The 21,182-nt window shown below is 43.0% G+C and overlaps 2 protein-coding genes across 3 annotated transcripts in view; both read right to left on the bottom strand.

Annotated features, from left to right (window-relative positions):
- Positions 1-5,296, bottom strand: part of Bcl2 (BCL2 apoptosis regulator) — a 164,463-nt gene extending 159,167 nt beyond the window's left edge. For both annotated transcript variants that reach the window (XM_005323010.5, XM_021724945.3), the window contains exons 1-2: positions 4,368-5,296; positions 3,292-4,140 (exon numbers count right to left, since the gene is read on the bottom strand). In XM_005323010.5, the coding sequence (XP_005323067.1) occupies positions 3,292-3,855 (564 nt within the window). In that variant the 5' untranslated portion in view covers positions 3,856-4,140; positions 4,368-5,296. The remainder of the gene's footprint in view (positions 1-3,291; positions 4,141-4,367) is intronic.
- Positions 5,297-11,232: 5,936 nt separating this feature from the next.
- Positions 11,233-21,182, bottom strand: part of Kdsr (3-ketodihydrosphingosine reductase) — a 33,207-nt gene continuing 23,257 nt past the window's right edge. Inside the window, exons 9-10 of the mRNA XM_005323009.4 lie at positions 18,596-18,697; positions 11,233-15,584 (exon numbers count right to left, since the gene is read on the bottom strand). Of these exons, the coding sequence (XP_005323066.1) occupies positions 15,465-15,584; positions 18,596-18,697 (222 nt within the window). The 3' untranslated portion in view covers positions 11,233-15,464. The remainder of the gene's footprint in view (positions 15,585-18,595; positions 18,698-21,182) is intronic.

The raw sequence follows: 21,182 nt of genomic DNA, 5'->3' as shown, positions 1-21,182 counted from the left end.
AGAGACCCTTTGTTCTCAAAGCAATCACAGGGTCACTAAACCCATTTACAGAATTCGCACACTGTTATGAGAGAATAAAATAATAACCAACAGAGCCACTAAAAGAGCTAATTTCTTGCCTTTAACTGAAATGGGAAAGCTATGTCACCTTAATAGGACCAGTGATGCCAGTACCAATTGTATAACTACCATCAAAAACCATCTTGAGAAGACTGGGCTTCTGGCAATTGACTTCCTATTTCTCCTTCATTCCAATCTATGTCTTCCTTAGGATCAGATGGCTCTAGTGAAAACTGGGAGATATTGAGTATGCTCTAGACCTGGGAGACCACTGGACAGGGGCATTGCAGAAGCCCTCCCAGGATGTGCTGCATCTCAAAAGATGCCCCCAGGAATCAAGCAGGTAGCCAGCACCTTTGACTCTTGTGCACACAGCCCACAAAGTCTGACTGACTAGGCACTGGGGTGAGACCTGAGATTCTGCATCCCTAGGAAGCTCCAGCTCTGGTCTGTGAGCCATTCTTGAGCAGCAAGGTCTTAAGACAGTTTTAAAGAACTGTTGCTGTCTCACTGCTCCCTTTCCTGCTTTCTCTGGATGCCACACAATGCCTTATTCAAATTTAGGAATAAAATCACATCCCACTCTATCACCAACTACTTCTTTAGTCTTGACTTAATTTGTAGGCTTCTGGGATCTATCAGAGGCAAATCATTCCAAGGACTACTTCCTCCATGTTATGAAACATGGATGGCAAACACTTCTCAACCCCAGATAGTTCTGATTGTGCAGCAGAAAAGAAAAAGTGACTTCAAATGTAAAACTTCCAAGTGTTCAGTAAAGTGTTCTGTAAATGAATTGAGCCCTGGATATAATGCAGATCATTGTCTTCTGTGAAGAAAATATGAAAGCTCTCTTCTGTAACTTTTGCATTGTTATTAAAACTACACTGCACTATGCAACATATCATTAAGGATTCAACCCTGATGGGTGCGAATTTTAAGAAGAATCTATATGCCAAATGCCTAAAATAGAAAATTAGATTAATAACTGCTCATTTGAAATGATAAGTAAATCATCTATGACTCTCAAATACTACCAGTTTTCTACAAAAGTGTTCACATGATTGCATTTCCTGACATATACTTTTTTTTTTTTTGGCCAAATTCCTTTGTTTTTCTATACAGTCAACCAACCATGTGTTGTTCTGAAAACTATTATGCATTTTACCATCAGCCATTTGTGGTTCTATATGATTTATTTTTACTATAAGAGGTTTTGTCCAAAAAGAAGTTTTATCATGTTCTACAGTATGTCGTTGTGGTTTGGCATCATAAAATGTAGCCTGTACATTTATCAACCTCAGATACCTGTTGACCACAGAGATAGGCTCTCCGATGAAAACCTGATTGTGAAAGGAGAAAAAAGCGATCCTTCACTTAACAAGAAACTTCATTTGTATGAGAGGTTAACACACTGGAACTCAAGAACAAAGGTCAAGGTTATATCTATATTTCTATCATAAACATGGCCTTGTTTCCCACCTTTTTATTAATTTTCTTGATCGATGACAGTTACTGCCTTGGATTTCTTTCAACTAGAAAGAAAATTTCAAATATAAATTTTTCATAAGATGAAATAGGAAAAACATTAAACCAGTTTTACTTTGGCTTTAAAGTGGAGTCTGGAGGTCCCTACCTGTTTGGATACAGAAGTTAAAAATCAAACTACCTACTTTTAACTTAACACTTAACAAAAATATTTTCATCCTATAGCAAATTCTGTAAGAATGTGGAATCTCAACACACAAAGGATTCACAAAGAGCATTTAGATTTTAGAGATTTTAAGTCAGGATATTTTGGTTAAGTTTACTTTTAAACATTGTACAGTGGCATCAATGTTTTGTCAACTTTGGTCAAATAAGATCAGATGTTCCCATCAATCATCTACTTTCCTTGGACTTTTCTCTTTTGGGCCCCTGAATATTAGTACATTTTGTAAATTGTAGTAGAAACATGTAATGTGCTTCTTGACATTTAATCCACATACAGTTAATTCTAGACTTTTTGCTCCTGTTAGGGCCTATAAAATAATATTAGTAATTCTCCCCAGAGATTATAAAAGGAAGCACTGAATTGCATCCTTTTTCAAAGAAAACTGTTCAAATTAAAACAAAGTGTCTAAAAAAAAGACTTCAGACAAAAATTAATACTTTTTCATAAATCATTTTAAATACAAGGTGAAGATCTTAATTATAAACCTCAAGTCTTAGGTTCATAGAATAGTAGAACTGTATGCTAAAATGATGAAAGCCCTATCTACCACATTACCAGAAAAAAAAAATCTCCTCACGAATGTTCTTCAAAGCTATACATATTAATCATTTCAACTGAAGTCAGGGCATGAGAGAATCCACTGCTAAGAATCACTTTATCTTACATAGAGAGCTAGATGCAGGTTTTGGAGTTGTTTTGTTTTCTTTTTTCCAGCACAGTGGATCAACTACAGAATTATGTGGATTCTAGGTGGAGAAAAGTAAAATACCAATAGACTTTTAAATCATACAGGAGTTACAGAATACAAAGGGTGAGGCAGATGCTAACTCTGCTACTGAAGAGACAGAGTCAAGCAGCCACAGCCTAGTGATCTTCCTGGCACAGGCACCATCCTGCCCACTGGGAATATGGTACTGCAGATTGGGGTCTACCAACTTCAGCGAATGCCAACCTCCTTACAGACACTGCTCAGTTTTCCAGGAAAAGGAGTTATATTGGTTTTCTCCTCTGGGAGAATTTTACCAAGTGAGTTGGAAAAGACATACCGTTGGTCCTCTGGTGGAGTCTGTTCCTCTACTAACTGGATGGTTCTCAATTTTCAGTAGGAAGAGGAATCCACCATGCATGCTGCGAAGACCCAACCCTTGGGGTCTGGTTAATAGGCAGTCCCTGAAATCTCTGATCTCAACAAGCTACTGGTGATGCTGGGAACCCCTGAGCTCCCAGTTTGAGAAACACAGAGAAGTGAAACCATTTATCAGAAAATACTACTGGGTCAAAAATGAGCCTCGACGATTGGCAAGCAAGTCACACACTTTCAGCAGAAAGGAGTTATCACGGTCCGGTTGGCGAGGCGCACCTTGTCCAGAGGAAAAGGGAAGGGATCAGAACTACAAATCCCATTTTATTCCCTGGCTCACGGCCTTCCCTGACCCAAGTATCCACCCACCCTTCAACCAAGGTATCTCAGATCCGAGACCTCAAACCCAGACTCATTCAACCCGACGTGCACCTACCCAGCCTCCGTTATCCTGGATCCAGGTGTGCAGGTGCCGGTTCAGGTACTCAGTCATCCACAGGGCGATGTTGTCCACCAGGGGCGACATCTCCCGGTTGACGCTCTCCACACACATGACCCCACCGAACTCAAAGAAGGCCACAATCCTCCCCCAGTTCACCCCATCCCTGAAGAGCTCCTCCACCACCGTGGCAAAGCGTCCCCTTGCGGTGAAGGGCGTCAGGTGCAGCTGACTGGACATCTCGGCGAAGTCGCGACGATAGCGACGAGAGAAGTCATCGCCGGCCTGGCGGAGGGTCAGGTGGACCACAGGTGGCACCGGGCTGAGCACGGGCCCCGCGGCGGCAGCGGGGGCAGCCGGGGGTGGCGGTGGCGAGGTCCTGGCGGCCGGGGTATGGCTCCCCGGTTGGGAAGAGAAGATGCCCGGCCCGGGGGCGGCTCCTGGGGACGCAGCGCCCACGTCTCCAGCATCCCACTCGTAGCCCCTCTGTGACAGCTTATAGTGGATGTACTTCATCACTATCTCCCGGTTATCATACCCTGTTCTCCCAGCGTGAGCCATCCTTTCTCCAAGGAAGAGCAGCCGGGTACCAACAGCACCTTTCGCCCCCGCTCCCACCCCACAGCCCCGAAAGAAAAAAGAAGAGTTATAATCCAGCTATTTTATTGGATGTGCTTTGCATTCTTGGATGAGGGGGTGTCTTCAGTCACGCGGAACACTTGATTCTGGTGTTTCCCCCTTGGCATGAGATGCAGGAAATGTTTATTCAAATTCCTTTCGGATCTTTATTTCATGAGGCACATTATTATTAAGTATTGTTAATATCAGTCTACTTCCTCCGTGATGCTGAAAGGTTAGAAGGAAGAAAAAAAAACTAGTTAAGTCAAAATCAGGTGCATTTTCCTTAATACGCTGGATGAAAGCAGGGCACACATACTACAAGTTACACGGTTAAAAAAGAATGTATTAAACTACCTGGAAATTAAATTTACTCGAATGCACTCAAAGTCGAAAACCTCAAATGTGTCCATTGAAAGTTACCATTAAACCAATATCCCGTGCAAAGAACTTACTTGTATTTTTTAAGGACAGCATGATCCTCTGTCAAGTTTCCTTTTTTGTAAAACCAAAACAAACGCATAAGGCAACGATCCCATCAATCTTCAGAACTCTCCGTTTATAGCTGCTTTAAAACTTCCAAATGAATCAGGAGTTGGGGGAGGGGACGTAAAAATTGGGAGGATTTCCAGATTGATTCCCAGACTTCGGCTTCGCAGAAATGTCAATCCGTAGGAATCCCGACCGGAGATCTCAAGAGCACAAGGAAAAAAGGCAGCGGCGGCGGCAGATGAATTACAATTTTCAGTCCTGCATTTGCAGAAGTCCTGCGATTTTCCCCCTCTCGGCAATTTACACACGCACAGACACGCGCGGGCACAGACATGGATCTCTGTCCACGGGACCGCTTCACGCCTCCACGGGAGGGAGACACGGGAGGGAGACGATGGAAGAGCCGGGGACGGGGGCAGGAATCCTCTTCGGATCAAACTCCGCACGGCAAATGCATTTTCCGAAAAGCTGCTTGATAAATGAAGGCAGGACGCGCCCGGCCCGCCGGTGCCGAGCGCGAGAAGCCCGCGCGCTGTGTGTGGTGCGGTGGGGAGAAGGAGGTGGTGGGGGAGGGTTTTATTTTTTCCCTCTTTTCCTAAAAAGGATGACTGCTACGAAGTTCTCCCCCCTGGACCCCCTCTTCCGCTGCACCCCACCAGCGCACCCCGCCTCCGGGCTGCGCACCCTTTCTCCTCCTCCTGCTCCTGCGCGGCGGCGCAGGCGGCGGCCGCCTCCTCGAGCTCCCGCCGCGCAGCCCGCTCCGAGCAGTGACGGCTGCCGGCGGGGAGGGCCCGGCTCCCGGGCACCTTCGCTGGCGGCGGCGGCGACGGCTCGGTGGGGACACCGGAGCGGCGGGCGAGAGCGCGGCGGGCGGGCGGGCGCGCGGGCGGGCGGGCGGGCGGGGAGGGGGCGGGGAGGAAGGGGGCGGGCGCGGGGCGGGGGGGCTCTGGCCTCTTACTTCATTCTCCTCGCAAACCGCCTGGTTTCCTGTACGTACGTCACTGTTCATTCAAAAAAAAGAAGAAAGAAAGAGCCCTCCTCTGAGCCGCCCGACCGCCCCCCTCCGCCCGCTCCCTTCCCTGGTTAAAGGCGCCGCGGCCGGCCCGGAGGCGGCGCGCCCGGCCGGGGACACATGGCGCGCGGGGCCGCGGCTGGGGAGGGCGCGCTCGGAGCGGCCACCCGCCGGAGCCGCTGCGCCCGCGGGGCCCGGCCGGTGGGTGGCGCGGGCGGCGCAGGCCTCCCGCGCGGCCGCGGCGCGGTGGGTGTGCGACCGGCCTCCTCGGGCCTGCGGCGGGCCTGGCGCGCGCTCGGGGGTCGCCGGGGCTCGCGGGGGGCCGGGGGAACGCACGCGGCCCGGCCGGGGGGAGCCGGGCAGCGGCGCAGCGCAGAGCGGCGGCAGCTGGGCGGTTGCGCCATGAAAACAAGGGCCGGACAGCCCCGGGAATCGCTGGGTGGCTGCTGACCGTGTGTGCGTGCATGTGTATGCACACGTGTGTGTACTCACACACTCCGTGTGGCACCGGAGCTCGGTCTCCTGGGAGAGGAGCGGGGCCGGTGCTGACCCCCGAGGAGTGGGACCTCAGCGCTGCCCTGCGGTGAAGAGGGACGGCCGTGCACGTAGAATAAGGAATGCCGGGGAAGCCCCGGGCGTCCTGTTTACTTTCAAGCCGCTTGCTCGGTGTCCACCCCGAACACCCGCACGGTCCCGGGCCCCTGTCCACCGGAGCAGACCTGAGCGACCCCGGCCAGAACAAACTTCCAGGGGAGGGGATGAGAGAGGTTGTTTCGGGGCTTTAAAATAGTTGAGTGCATATTTTTCCTCTGCCCCTGCACTTGGGACACTGGGTCAGGGCTCGCTACTTTAAAGCCCCGTCTTAACTGGGACCGTGGGTTTTTACCGGTCTCCACCTTGCCTGGCGGCCAATCCGAGATGGTCTCACCTTCTCAAGTGATAAACGTATACGTCTCCACAAGCAAATCCTTGTGCCACAACCAGACGTATTTCTTAATTCACCAGCCTAAATAGCCCCTAAGAGAAAAGGAAAAGAGGACAAACAAGTTGCATGTGTGTAACTATTTTTATCATTAAGAGACTTTGGCAAATAAAGCACCAAGGAGGGGAAAAGTGTTTAGTAAAAGCACAGCCGCAGGGCTCAAGTACAAACACATAGGCACACTGGGCTTTTGTGGTCATAGAAACATGACCAATGAGTACTACAATGTGTGCGTTCCGACACCATCTTTATTTTTTCTCATTCCTAGTTTAAAATCAAGGCATTTATTCTTAAGAAGAAGAAATAGCACACCACATTATTGTTATTTCTTCACCTGACATATCCCTTCAGCCATCCTGCCAACTTGTCGCATGTATGATCCCATGCCTTGCACAATCTATTATTTGAGGGAATGAAGGGAGGCGCTGCTTCTTGGTCCTTCTGATGGTTGTGGAGAGAGTCCTCTTTGACTTAAGGAGAGTGGTGGGGAGGTGGTCTTGCCTGGATGTAGACACTAGGAATTGGTTGATCTGGGATATATGTCCTCATAGAAATAGTAGAAAATTATATTAATTCCATAACATCATGGTTTAGTAATCTCATACCCCTGTCTTAAACCTCCCAAATTGCTTAAGAATTCATAGCCTTTGTACTTCTAATACCCAGCACGTGGGTGAGGAAACCAGAGGAGGGAGCTGGAAAAGAAATTGCACTTGTGCAAGGGAGGCAGCCAGAAGAAAACGGATCCCCTATTCCCAGAGAAAGGACAACTTCCTGACCTTTCTCTTTCTTTGCTCCCACAGTCTCACTATATGGGTCTCCTGGACCACTTCCTTCTGTGGTACCCTGGCTATAACCAGCAGCTGGGGACAGGTCGGGGTCAGTCCTGGACTGTGTCTGGGCTGAGACTTTCCACACACATGCACCAGGGGGACCTTTCACTTTCCAAGATGGCTTCTATCTCTCAGGACCAGGGGACCACCCTTTGCCAGCTCTCTCTGGTTGGAGTCTACCAGTAGGGTGGCACCAGGGAGAAATAGCAAGATGCAGGGAATAGAGAGTGTATCAAGAGTCTGAAAGGCCTGTTTTCCTTCTTCTTTCTCCAGTATGCCAAACAAAAAGCTATTTTTTTTTTTTTGGCTAGTTTTCGCCACCTGCTGGTTGATGTTTAGAGCATTATTCAAAAAGTTATCTTCCAGATCAGTGTGGATGTTCCCTAAGTTTATGAAATTTTTAAAAGAAATTATTCTAATATGAATACACTAATGTTTAATATATATATCAGATCACTACATTTTTATTTAAAATGAGGGAAGAAAGACTTTCAGAGGGAATTGATTACTAATAGAAAGATGAGTTCAAAATATAACCATTTTTATTATTTTAGGTTAAAAACCATGACCCCGAATGAAGTGGAAAGAAATACATAAATGAAATGAACTAACTGGAGTAAACTAGAAAACTAGTAGTCCATGTAGCCTGCATTAAAAAAAAAAATGAACTGCTTAAATAATAGCATCTCACAGGCCTGACAAGCAATTAAATGCTAGTTTCTAATTTCAAGTACCTTCTACATTGTGAACTCTTATGCTGAACAGTGCATGCTCTTTCAGATGCCTTGAATACTTGGTAGCAAGCACTACATAAGCCCCAGTAATAGTGTTCCCAACCTGTTTAGGCTTAGAACCTCCTTCTAATGTAGATGATCGCATCCCAGTTGTATACTTTGCACTCTCAAACTCTTCTTGTAATCAGGAAATGCTTTTGTCAAATCTAAACCAACAAGCCTCAGTTTAACTTAAAAACCCACTGGATTAATTTATGGTGGGTTCTAAACCTCAAAAAAAAAGTTAGAATAATTAAACAACAACCTTATAAAACTAGGCAACGAACTACAAATAAACCATGCTTCGGTGCAAGTTTAACAGAGGACAAATAATGTTTATTTGGGCTGGGGATGTGGCTCAAGCGGTAGCGAGCTTGCCTGGCCCAGGTTTGATCCTCAGCACCACATACAAAACAAAGATGTTGTGTCTGCCGATATCTAAAAAAATATATATATATTAAAATTCTCTCTCTCTCTCTCTCTCTCTCTCTCTCAAAAAAAAATGATGTTTATTTTTGGTTTGTAAAAAGAAAGCATAGGAAATTTACTTGTGATTTTTTTTCCCTTCCAGATTAATGACTTGGCATTTAAAAAGTGAAATAAACTAAGGGTAGGAAATTGTCTTACATTTTTCAAATGCCTACTCCTGTTCTTGGCAGTCATAGAACCATCATATTTAGGCAGAAAAGGTAAAGAATTTACACTTGTGTGTGTGTGTGTGTGTGAGAGAGACAGAGAGAGAGAGAGAGAGAGAGAGAGAGAGAGAGAGAGAGAGAGAGTGTGAGTGTGTAACAGCCCAGGAGCATTCTGCTCCTAAGTTACATCCTCAGCCCTTTTTGTTATTTTGAAGCAGAGTCTTGCTAAGTTGTCTAGAATGTGAGATCCTTCTACCTCAGCCTCCTGAGTTGCTGGGATGACAGGTATGTACCACCATAGCTGGCAAAGGATTTGCATTCTTATGTGCAATGACTTTTGTTCTCTTATGAGGTCTATATTTAGCACAATTATCTCCCAGATATTGCTACTGAACTCAATTAGAAAAAAATAATCAAGGTTTTTGTTTGTTTCCCAAGACTACCTTGAGAAAGTCCCACAAACTGGATGGCTTAGAACAGAAATATATATTCTTTCACAGTTCTGGAAACCAAAGTCCAAAATCAAGGTGTTAGTGAGGCCATGCTCTCCCTGAGACTCTAGGTAGGATCTTCCTGTCTCTTCCTGCCTTCTGGGAGTGGCTGGCAGTTCTTGATGATCCTTGGCTGGCAGCTACATCCCCCCAATCTCTGCCCATCCTGAGATGGCATTCTTCCTGTGTGTCTGCTTTGGATTCTCACCAGGCTGTCTGCCATATTGGAGGAGGACCCATCCTCATAACCCCATCTTAACTTGGATTGTATCTTTACAGACCCTGAATAAGGTGAAGGACTCCAACATGTTTAGGGGTGACAATTCAAGTCATATATCTAATGGGGGTATCTTTCAAACTCATGAGGATTGTTTACTCAAAGGCCTGAGGGCTGAGCAATGTTAAAACTGAACTTCAAGGGTCACCAGGACCTTTCTTAAAAAATCGTGATTTTGCATTTCTGCTCAGTTCTTCCACTCCTCTGCATGGCATGATCTGGCCAAGCCTGCCCACCCTTCCCTTCCACTTTGCCCTCTCACAGGTAGGTTAACTTATGGGGGTTTCTGGAACATGCCAAGATCTCCAACATCTGTTGACTTCGCACACTGGCTGGTCTTCCTGAAATGCACCCAACCTTTCCACCTGATAAATTAATACTCATTCTTCAGGTCCCAGCTCAAGAACTTCTCTGAGAAAACATCCTTGACTTTCCTGGGCAGCCTTTGGAGTCCATCTGCTGGTAGATGTGGCTTGGTACAGGGACAGGTAGCTTAAAAACCACTAACCTGGGTTTGAATCCTGGCTCCACTGTTTGGCTAGTTAATGAACCTCTCCTTCTGCTCCCTCATTCATAACACAGGGAGATAAAAATATCACTCACAGAGTTAATGTATAATTTCAGTGATTTAAAACATGTCCAGCACTCAACAGTGATGGGCATCTGTTTTCAATCTATTGTCGATCAAGTGCAATTTCAGGAATGTTTTCTGCACTAGATTTTAAGTTACTTGAAGGCAGGGACCACATTTTTCCTTGGTGGAGTTCCAGACTACAACAGGGTTCTTGGCATTCAAATACTTCAGTCATAAAATTCAGAGGCCTCAAGCCAAAGAAAGAGTTGGGAACTTGTTCCCCTTTCTCCAGCAAAACTTGTAAGCATCTAGTAGAGTTATCAGAGGGATTAAGGAAAGGAGGTGATAGAGAAACAAGAAATGCAATCACCAGGATAAATAACAAATTTCTTGTGCAGAATTGTATCCCCAGTGTCTGGACATCCAGCTCATCATTGTTAGGGACTGAACCCAGGTGTGCTTAACCACCGAGCCACATCCCCAGCCCTTTTTATTTTGTATTTTGAAACAGTTGCTTAGGATCTTGCTAAGTTGCTGAGGCTGCTTTTGAAATTGCCATCCTCCTGCCTCAGCCTCCCGAGATGCTGGAATTATGGTTGTATGCTATCGCACCTGGCTCCCCATTGGTATTCAACAAATATGATGGATGGAGGTTATAAAATCAGGAGTGAATAGAAATCAAGAAAATAACTTCTTTCTTTTTAACATCCAAACATAAAAGTTAAATAAGTGATATCATATGTCACTTATGAATAAAAATTACTCAAATTTAAAGGTTAAACTTATCAACCCCAAGGAGTCCAAAAAAATCTCTTCTTGATGTGACAGAAAATTCTCTGTTTAAGAGAATATCAAGAATATTAAGGTGTGCTCTTCTTAGTATCAGTCTTGTATCATCTGCTGCTTTTTAGAGCTAGGAGATAGTTTACTGGTGGAATATACAGATATAATGCAAAGTACAAAATATCTATTTTTTGTATCTGAAACAGTTACTTAGATTTTACCAAATTCCACATTTCTTGAACTTTTACTCATATACCCTGTATCAGAATCCTACAAACAGAACATGTTTGAAAAAACTCGGAATAACAATCATGTATGTACTGAAAATGTCACTTTCTAAAAAAAAAAAAATGATAAAAATCAGGCTTTGTGATAGATGCAAAGTCAATATAACATTATGGAAGATGTTCATGTCTTGTTAATTAACGTGTCCTCTTAAAAAGATATCTAGGAAAATAAGTTCTCAGATTTGTAAAGCTTGTTCCTCATTTATTTTTTTGTTGTGATTCAGAAATACAAGGTATGAAAATCAGGTTACAATTTTGCCACAAAAGCTTCTAAAGTAGCCAACACAGTTCTAAAATGTATCAAAATAGCCATGTGCTCTTTTTCAATTTAAAAACGACTATAGAGTTGTCACATCAAGCAAGTGTAAAATATAAAAGCAACTATTCTCCTCTTTGAAATATCAAATCCACAGCTACCCTGAACTGTAACGTGAACAGTGATTCTGTCCACAACTGGAAGGTTATGGTCAGCAAGTACTTTTTAAAGCTGAGTTACTAAGAACTAAAGGAAATGAGAAAGATACAAAGCATTTACATCAAAAGTATGAATATTTAAAAGCGTCCTCAAGTGAGTAATACACGTTTAAATTAGAACATGATGTAATAAAATTAAATCTGATGACATAATTCAGAAAAAATTATGTACTGACCTCTTCTAGAAAGACAAAAAATACAATTCTTTGAATTGAAGCAACTGTTACCAAAGGGCTCCCATCATCTAAGTATTAGAAAGTCTCTTAAAGTTTCACTTGCAAGAATCAATAACATATGGCTTGAAAGATCCAGATAAATAAAACCAAATATATGTACTAATTAATGTAAAGAGACATCATAACCAAATTAAAATTTTATTCTTTTCACTGTGTGAATTATTATTAATTTTTTAAAAAAATATAGAAAATAATTTTTTTTTTTTTTTTTTTGTGGTGGTGGGGATCAAACTCAGGGCCCCAGGCATGCCAGGCTCTACCACTGAGTCACATCCCCAGGCCATGATTTTTATTTTTGTAAAAAGAAATGAGAATTGTTTACTATACATTTTTTTAATTATGAAGGGTCCTTGAACATATTTTAGAATTTGTATGGCTGCATGTTAATTCTTAATAAATACACTCACAAGTAAATGAAAATAAAATAGAACAACCAAACCCAGAAGAGCAGGCACTTCAGAACTGAAATTCACGGAAGTTGTTGATGATCACACAGAGTCAACATTTCAACAGAATCATTATTGGACTTCTAGCGCTGGGGATGTAGCTCAGTGGTAGAGATGGTGCGAAGCTCTGGGTTCAATCGCCGGCACCAAAGGGAAAAAAAATTAAAAACTTCTGCTGCCGTAAGGAAGATCCACCCACTTTGGGCTATAGTAGATATTGAATCAATGTGAGTTTTTCTCTTGTTTTGTTGCTGGGGATGGAATCCAGGTTCTCACATGTGCTAGGTAAACACTCTACCACTGAATTACGTCCACAGCCCCTGAATCAATATGATCTTAAAAAAGGGGAAAAAATTCATAGTTTCCCTAACAATTAGACTGAGGTTTTCTTTCCCTTTTTCGTTTTTTTTTCCTCTTCTTCCCCTGCCCAGAAAAGCAAGTTGTACAAGAATCAAGCCAAAACAGATTAAGAAGTAGAATTTTCTTTTTAACATTGTTGTGCCTGGGATGAAGTCACAGCCCTGGGGGATGCTGCTTGAATGTCTAAAGTCCCTTATCCAAAACTTTTTGGGCCAGATATGTTTCAGAATTCAAAATTTGTGGGATCTTTGAAAGGTACTGTGGGCATGCACTGTCTATTATAGAACTTCCAAAGTCTTGGCAATACCTGGAATCGTACCTATTGCTACTTTTTTGGGCAATACAAAGTGGCATTATAAACTACATTAATCTCCCATTAGTTCAAGTCAAATTTTGCTAACAAATATAACAGTGGGATAAAATTTAGAAAAAAGAGAAACAAACTTGGTTTCAAAGATTTTGGGATAAGGGAGTGTAGGCCTTAACCATCTCTGACAAAGGTTCCTTGCATGGCTTTACAATCTCTGCAAATCTGCTCTCATGCCTAGGCTTACACTGGTTTAAGGACAATATCTCACCACAGAATATGGGCTTTTAAATGTGTTAAGGCAGCAGACTCCCTGGAGTAACAGTGTTCTCTCTAAGGATAATTTGAAAAAAAAAAAAAGTATGCTGAAATAACTACTGTTAAATAGTTAATTTTATTTAATCAGACACCACCTTGGACTCCATTTTAACACAGACCAGCAGTAGGAGGTGTCAACATTCAAGGAACATTTATATGAGAAGAATAAATTTAAGGACCATCCAGATATTAATGTAATTGTTTTCTGTGAATTAGAAAAATACAGGCATTATTCCATTTTTGCAGCTGTACAACGTGACTCAACATCGTCTGCAAACTTTGGCTATATAAGACTGAAATATCTATGAGACCGTTTTGGCATCAACCCACTCCTGTAAACTGTAATGAAGTTATTCCAAGTAACTCATATATTAAATAATAATTTCTCCTGTATTTATCAGTGTTTAAAATATGCCATATGCAGATCTTGATTAAAAAAAAAAAACACATCATGGAGCCATTAAACATCTTACTGTTTAAAAAACTTAAGTCACTTTAAAGTCAAGAGCTTCAAAAAATCAAAAGAAAAAAAAAAAAAAAGCCTGGCTACATTTCTATGGTTTTGATCATTTTTGTTTTGTTTTAACAATGAAGAAGTTTCTTCTTGAAGCTGGGTGGAGGTGCATACCTATAATCCCAGCGACTCAGGAGGCTGAGGCAGGAGAATCGCAAGTTCAAGGCCAGCCTCAGCAACTTGGTGAGATCCTGTCTCAAAAAATAAATTAAAAAAAAAAAAAGGGTGGGGGGGACTGGAGGTGTAGCTTAGTGGCAGAACACCACTGGGTTCAATTCCCAGTACCACACACACACATCAAAAAAAAAAAAAGGGAATAGTAAAAAAGTTTCTTCTTCAAAAGTAGAGGTCTTTTCCCAGTGAAGTGAACTGGAATGCGCTACTGTACTTGCAAGGGGGAAGGGATGGACATAACATCAAGAGGAAGGACACTGTCCTGAAGTCAGAGGAGCACGTACAACCAACAAGGGGCAACGGGGAACAGTGGCTGAGACTCCTCAGAGGCACTTGCTGTGGGAATCCACTCCACAGACGAAAGATCCTACAACCCAACCCCCCATTCATGGGTGGGGAAGACTTCCAGGGCTCGGTAGCTAGAGGTTTGAGTGGGCTTCCTCAACTAAAGGTGGCCTGAAGATCCCGTTCTCGGGGTCAGTGGTGGAGACAGAGAGAACAGGTGCTCGTTTTATTTCAAAAATGAGAATCTTCAAAATTAGCCATCTTTTTTTCTGAATGAGTACGATCTAAATCAACAATCATCAGCCTTTCCTAAAAGCTACATCTATGCTATAAGAATAAGAAGGTCACACTTTTTAATTGTTTGTTTTAATGAATTCACAAATTAATTTGAAAAGTCGATAAATCTTAGCTGGTCTTTTTTTTTTTTTTTTAAGCAAAACTATTACAGTAGTATAAGCAAAACTGGAAAGGGAGAGACGGGAAGAAGAGCAGCCACTCAAATGCACTGGGAGAGGGGAACTCGGGTCACCGTGGCTATTGAAGAAACTGTGAACTTTTAAGCTTCTAAGATTTTATTTATCTTCAGAAAACATTTAAGGACGCTGTTTTCCCCATGAATAAAATATGGAAAGTTGCGAAGCATTAGGGTCTAAAGAAGATTGGAAAAGTCTGATCTCCTTACCTCTCGCTCCACTGCCCTCTCCCATCCCCCGCAGCTTCACGGGATCAGAGGGAGAGAGCGCCCACCAGCAGCAGACCCCCGAGCACGGCACAGAGGTGTCCACGACACTCAGACTCAGTAATTCAGACTCACCGGCAATGAGTAAAACTCATCTCGAGTAAAATACACCAAGTTAAAAAGGAAGCAGAAAAAAAAAAAAAAAAAAAGCCCCAGAAATCCATAAACTGCCTTTCATGGAAAGTTTTAAAAAGCCCTCCAGACCTATTCTTATGTGCCATAAAGTACATTTCTGGACTTGATCTCTATAGGGGGAAAAAAAAGAATAAATAGAAACAATTTAAGTCATCACTCGCATTCTGTTCTTTACCCTGTTTACGTGCTATCAGTTCTCACACCACCACCATGCCCCCCTCAGAGGCCAGAAACCAAACGCTCCTGGTCCGTGTTTGCATAGTGTAACGACATTGTCCGGAATGAACTTCTGTCCTCTTGCTTCTGAAGAGCACTGGTCCAACCACATATTCGAAGACAAGACATAGTGTCTGTAGGCCAAAAGGTGGGTCCCGTGTAGCAGCAAGCTGTTCAAATCATTTTTGGAAACAGTCTTTTTCCACAAATCAGTCAGTTTTGTCTGCGATTGCAGATTTTGCTCTTTGCATCATGCAGCGGCGAATTATGCTATCGAAACTTCCCAGGTAAAACAGAGCAATTGTGCGGAAAAGGCCCATGGTGACCACCTGCAAGGTAGAGAGACCTTTCAGCTCATCCAACAGCATAACACTGCAGTTCATTTCAAGGTATTTAGGTCTCTTGTACGTAGTTTCTGGGACACATTTTTCTAATCTGCTCCAAGGATGAGTATGATGAAAATATATAAATGTCAGTAAATCCTGAGGAACAGAATATGTGGGCTCAGTACCACTGTTCAGCACTGAGACTACCAGAGATGACATTTGTTCAATTAAAAAATTTCAACCATAAAATTTAGGATTAAAATAAGTACTCTTAGTAGAACAGAGCTATAATAGCAAGGGAAGTTCCACTTGGCATCCCAAACCGAGATATGTAATTAAGATTTCTTTGGTTTAAGATCTATCTTCTGAGCACAAAGGAAAGCCCCTGTGCTAGGTGCTGACAAGACTGTGATGAGCAAGATATATCCCTGTCCTCTCTGAGCTTTCCTTTTCGAGATACGGTCTCACTATGTCTTCCAGACTGCACTTGAACTCCTGGGTTCAAGTGATCCTCCTGCCTCAGCCTCCCTGAGCGTGCTCTGCTGGAGCTTATTTGTTAACTAGAAAGATGATCAAGTGAAAAGGCAATTTCTGTTTCAGGGTCGAGGCAGCAACTGCCTGTATCTATTGACCCTCACTCTCTCCACCAGCAGACCCTCACTACAGCCACTCTAAATGGGATCTTGAAAAGACATTAAACTACAAAGAGAAAGAGATGCTTTTGTCTACACAAGGGTTCAACATATTGGCTTTCCAAGAACCCTATTTTTCCAGAAAGCTATGGCCAGAGGCAAATGAAGTGAAAGTTCAACAAAGAAAGATGCTGTCATATGATACAGGAAGAGGGGACCCAACACAAGAGGCCGAGGGATTGTCCCGTGACCACCAAGGAGCGGGCAGCCAGGCATCAGCTCTGCACCAGGCAAGGGGCAACTGGTCTGGCCTGCAAGGTCCGGGCTCGCAGGAGGAATTCCTTCCTGATCCAATATCGGGTATTTCTAAACATCTCAAGAGAAGATGAAGATGGTGAGAGGAGAATGGAACAGTGAGTTAACAAGTGTTCAGAAATACATTTAAAAAGCAAAAAAATAATTTTAGGGAAAACAAGAAGTTGTGCTTTTTTTTTTAACAAGTAATCATTAAACATGAGACACACATTCAGCTGTAAAAGGCATCTAAACAGTCACCAAAATGATCTTCCCAATTAGGGATCTACCCAAACAAAAGGACAGTATATATCACAAAATGAGGGTGGGGAGAGGATGGCGTGGGGGAGAGCCAAGTGCTCGCCTTTTGTCCTGGGAGGCAATAACATGACATGAAAGAGTGGCACACGGGGGGGCTCCCCTTTCCAGGGGAACAGGAGGGCTTCTGGTGAAGGAACAGGGTGTGTGGGGGGTGCTGTGGAGGTCCTGGGTGGGGTGCAAGGGAAGGTCCCTGATCTCCTTAGCAGCCCTTGGAAATCATTCGATTCTCTGAACGTGAGCAAGGATAACTTGCAACAGCACAAGAACCAAAGGAAAGCTGGCAGAGGCCAAACCAGGAAAGCAGTAAAATGATCACTCGTGGACAGGGACTCTGGGGAGGATGAAAACTGCAGACCAGGGCAGTTTTAGGGCAGTGCAATTATTCTGCATGACCCTGTGTTGTTAGATAGACGACATTATGCATTTGTCAAAACCCACAGAAGTGCACATCACTGAGAATAAACCCCAGCCTCAACTGTAGACTTGAGTTTAGAATAATGTGTCAGTGTTGGTTCAAGGCACCAGGCTAATGCAAGATGTTAGGGAAACTCTGGAGGAGAGGTGGGGAGGAGTGGGGGAATATGGGAACTCTGCCTTAGCTCAAGTTTTCTATAACCCTAAAACTGTTCTAAAAAAATAATTACACACACACACACACATACATACAAAGTAGCCCATTATATATATGTAAATATACATAAACATTTTTAAATCTCAAGAAAAAGCAATTATGAGACAGTCTAACAAAGAGTTGAAGATTAAACATTGACTAGACAAAGGAAAGCTGGGGATGAGGGACATAAGGAAAGTTCCAGAGAGAAAGAAGGGTAGGGGAAGGAAGAGAAAGAGCCAGAAAGGTCAGCAGGTCAGAGGACTTGCTACATGTGCTAGAATTTAAGCTTCATCTGGGTGGTAATGGGGAGCCACGGAAGGTTTTATACAAGATTCATCTGCCACTTAGAAAAGCAGTCGGTGCTGGGAACAGTGGCGCACACCTATAATCCCAGCAACTCGGAGGCTAAGGCAGGATCTCGTTCAAGGCCAGGCTCAGCAACTCAGTGAGACTGTCTCACAATAAAAAATTTAGAAAGGGCTGCGGATGTGGCACAGTGGTAGAGCACCCCCGGGTTCATCTCCAGTACTACAAAAGGGAAAGGAAAAGAAAAGAAGACTGACTGCAGGCACCCTGAGGTTAGAGAGGTTGCCTTACATCTGATTCTCCAAAGCAAACAGCACCAGCATGCACATCAATAAGTAACTTCTGTGTGTCTTGGACAATACCATAAATGCTGTAACGGTGGGGAGTCCTTTTAACCCTCTACTCACATCTCCTTCAAAAGCTTGGATACGGGTAACCTGACTTATGGAAAAGGTATCATAGTCTAATAGCTCATTATGTTGTAGGTAAGGCCACTGGTAAACTAGATAGAGAATTCCATTTTTCCAAACTCTTTGAAGCAAGACTTTTCTTAGGTGAAAACCCAGATTAACACCCCAATAGTAGAGACAGTGCTTCATCTGTTTGCAGGGCTCAGCACCAAAAATTTCTTCCCAGTCTACATTCCTTAGGTTATATCCTTAACCCACTCCCTATTTACTTATTGCCAGCAGAGGAAGGGAGAAAATTCGACAGCTCAATAAAAATTTTTCACATTCCCCAAATACAGTTACTAGACCACTCTTAGCCTTTTCCCATGGAGGTCTGACACAGGGCAGTTTCTGCCTTGTCTTCTGTCCGTCTGTTTGTCTGATCAAGGCAGAGCTTACCTGTTGGAGTCCTTCAGTGATAGAAGTTACTGGAGCCATCCCACAGGTCAGGGCTGAGAGCATGTACCCATCTGAGCCGATGGAACTATTGAAATTTCCTTGCTGAAAAAGAAAAGGAAGAGGACAGAGAGAGAGGGATCCATTGTAAGTGAAAGGAATCAATTCAACATATCAGCAGCCATGAGGCATGTTTTCACTTTAGGTGGGATAGAATGGTAACCAGGCAAACATTAGAACTCGGACGCTTGTCCTGACTAATGGGCAGCTCTGGAAATGTGAGTCCACAGAGCTCCGGGAGCCCTAAGCTCAAGGAAAAAAATGACCGTCGTAATACTAAGGGATTCGCTGCCTTGTCAAACCACAGTGACATGTGCACTAATAGGCAAGCCTACTGGGCCATTAACTCCATCAGTGTTCTCACCAAACTAGACTAAAAATCTCTGTCACTACCTTTGCCACATGCATTTGCAATAATAAATACACAAAGAAAACACAACTTTAAAAAATCTTTAAAAATTTTTTTAAATGTCCATTTTACTTTAAAAAAGGCCCTCGGTAATGAAGAAAAGTTAATCATTTTATAAAATCACAACCCTTGAAGACATGTCTCCTCAATACAGTAGCCCCCTTTATCCCCAGCTTCAGTCAACCAAGGCCTGAAAAGATTACATAGAAAATTCCAGAAATAAACAATTCATGAGTTTCAAGTTGCACACGGCTCTGAGTAGCACAACGGAATCTCATGTCGTCCCCCTCTGTCCTACCCTGGCCGTGAATTATCTCTTTATCCAGCATATCTGAAACCAAATTCATAAATTACCTTATTTTATAGTTTAACTGTGTAGTTCATTGATGCAGTTTTCAATATCACATTGTAGCTAACCTTTAAGAAGTGACCGTTTGTTGAGTTTAATTCCAAAGGAATAAAAATATATCCATAATTACATACACAAAGACAACTTTTTTTTCCTACATACACGTGGAGAAAAAACAGTATGTAGAGGGTTTGCAGATTCAGGCATCCCTGAGATCCCTCGTGGATGAGGGGGTGCTACATTACTCTGTTGACAAGTGAGAAACTGGCACCAAGTGCCTCTGCCGCACTTGAATGCAACTGCTTGGAGCTGAACTTGCTGCCCTCCAAGAACACTGTTTCCATATGAAACCATCCAGCACCATGACAGGCAGGGAGAGTGATCTGCTTGGCTACAGCAGATGAGCAGAGCAAACCGTGTGAGCCTGTCGCTTGGAGGAAAACAACTTGGTGTATTCGTGGGTAACATTAAAATCTGAGCTTTCAAGGAAAAGTTCAGATATGCAAAAACTGGGTCTGCCATCTTGAGACTGTCAGCTTCTCAACACATTCTTTTATGGTAAGATCAGCAATGATATTAAGGAATGTGATTTTTTGATAACTCAGTGAACCCATATTTTCCAAATGACTAATTCCTGATACCAAATCATGAATGAGTAAAAGATCCATTCAAAGTGCAAAAGAGACCAACAGATTTTAATGTCACAGAGAACAAAAAGTTCATTGATGTGGTTTCCAATTTCACATTGTAGCTAACCTTTAAGGAATGACCACTTGCTCAGTTTGGATTTTAATATCAGAAGAAGAAAATGATATCCAAAATCATCTAAAAAGTCCTACAAGATACATCTTCCTCTTCTGACTACATAGCCGTATGTGGTCTGATTTTCTTCATCTGCTTCAACCAAAACAAAATACTACAATAGACTGACGACAGAAATGGACAAGAGAATCCAGCTGACCTCTATTATGCAGACCTTAAAGAGACTGGGTGAAATACAAAACAGTGCCACTCTTCTTGTATTTTTGTTTTGAAAATAATTATTTTCGTAAGATATGTCACATTAAAATACAATAGATTATTTTTAATGAATTCATAACTAATTTTTTAACACTATGGCTTCAATTTCTAATATGGCAACTACTGATAAGTATAACCCAGGTAACTAAAAGTTCTCTAGGGTTGTCAATAACTATCAAGAATGTAAGGAAGTTGAGAGAAGGAAAAATCTGAAAAACTATCTCATGAAATGAATCCTGCCCAAACAGGAAGAACGCTTCAGGATTATTAAGAACTTAGGGTCTGTTTGCTTTGACTTGAGATGAGCTGCGGAAAAAAAAATCCCATCTGAGCCACTTGTACCCTCTCCTGTGCTTTTTAAGGCAACCTAGGCAAAGCTGCTCACCCCGTATATATTTTAACAGAGGTCGGTATTTCTTTCATTCCCGTCAGCTCAGCCCCGCACAGCAGTACTGTGCTATTTTGAGGCTGCACCACACTGTGCTGATACCTTCACTCCAATGGTCCTAAAGATATTTCAAAGCCTCTGTGGGTCTGCGGATCACAGGCAGACCTCAGAAAGGTACATTTTTCTGCATGTGGGTCAATAGGAATGTTGCTAAAAGGCATGTGACACACAGGGATTGTTGTTCCACAAAACGGCACATGATTTCTGATGATACCATTTTTGATTATCCGCAAACTCAGTAGCTGAGAAAGCACATGGGCTGGGATACCTGGAGGAGGGACCCAGCAGGCTGGCTGCACTTTCA

Source organism: Ictidomys tridecemlineatus, chromosome 13 (genome assembly GCF_052094955.1).
Source record: "Ictidomys tridecemlineatus isolate mIctTri1 chromosome 13, mIctTri1.hap1, whole genome shotgun sequence".
NCBI lineage: Eukaryota > Metazoa > Chordata > Mammalia > Rodentia > Sciuridae > Ictidomys > Ictidomys tridecemlineatus.
Note: the sequence above shows the minus strand (reverse complement) of the source record. Positions and strands in the feature narration are given on the sequence as shown.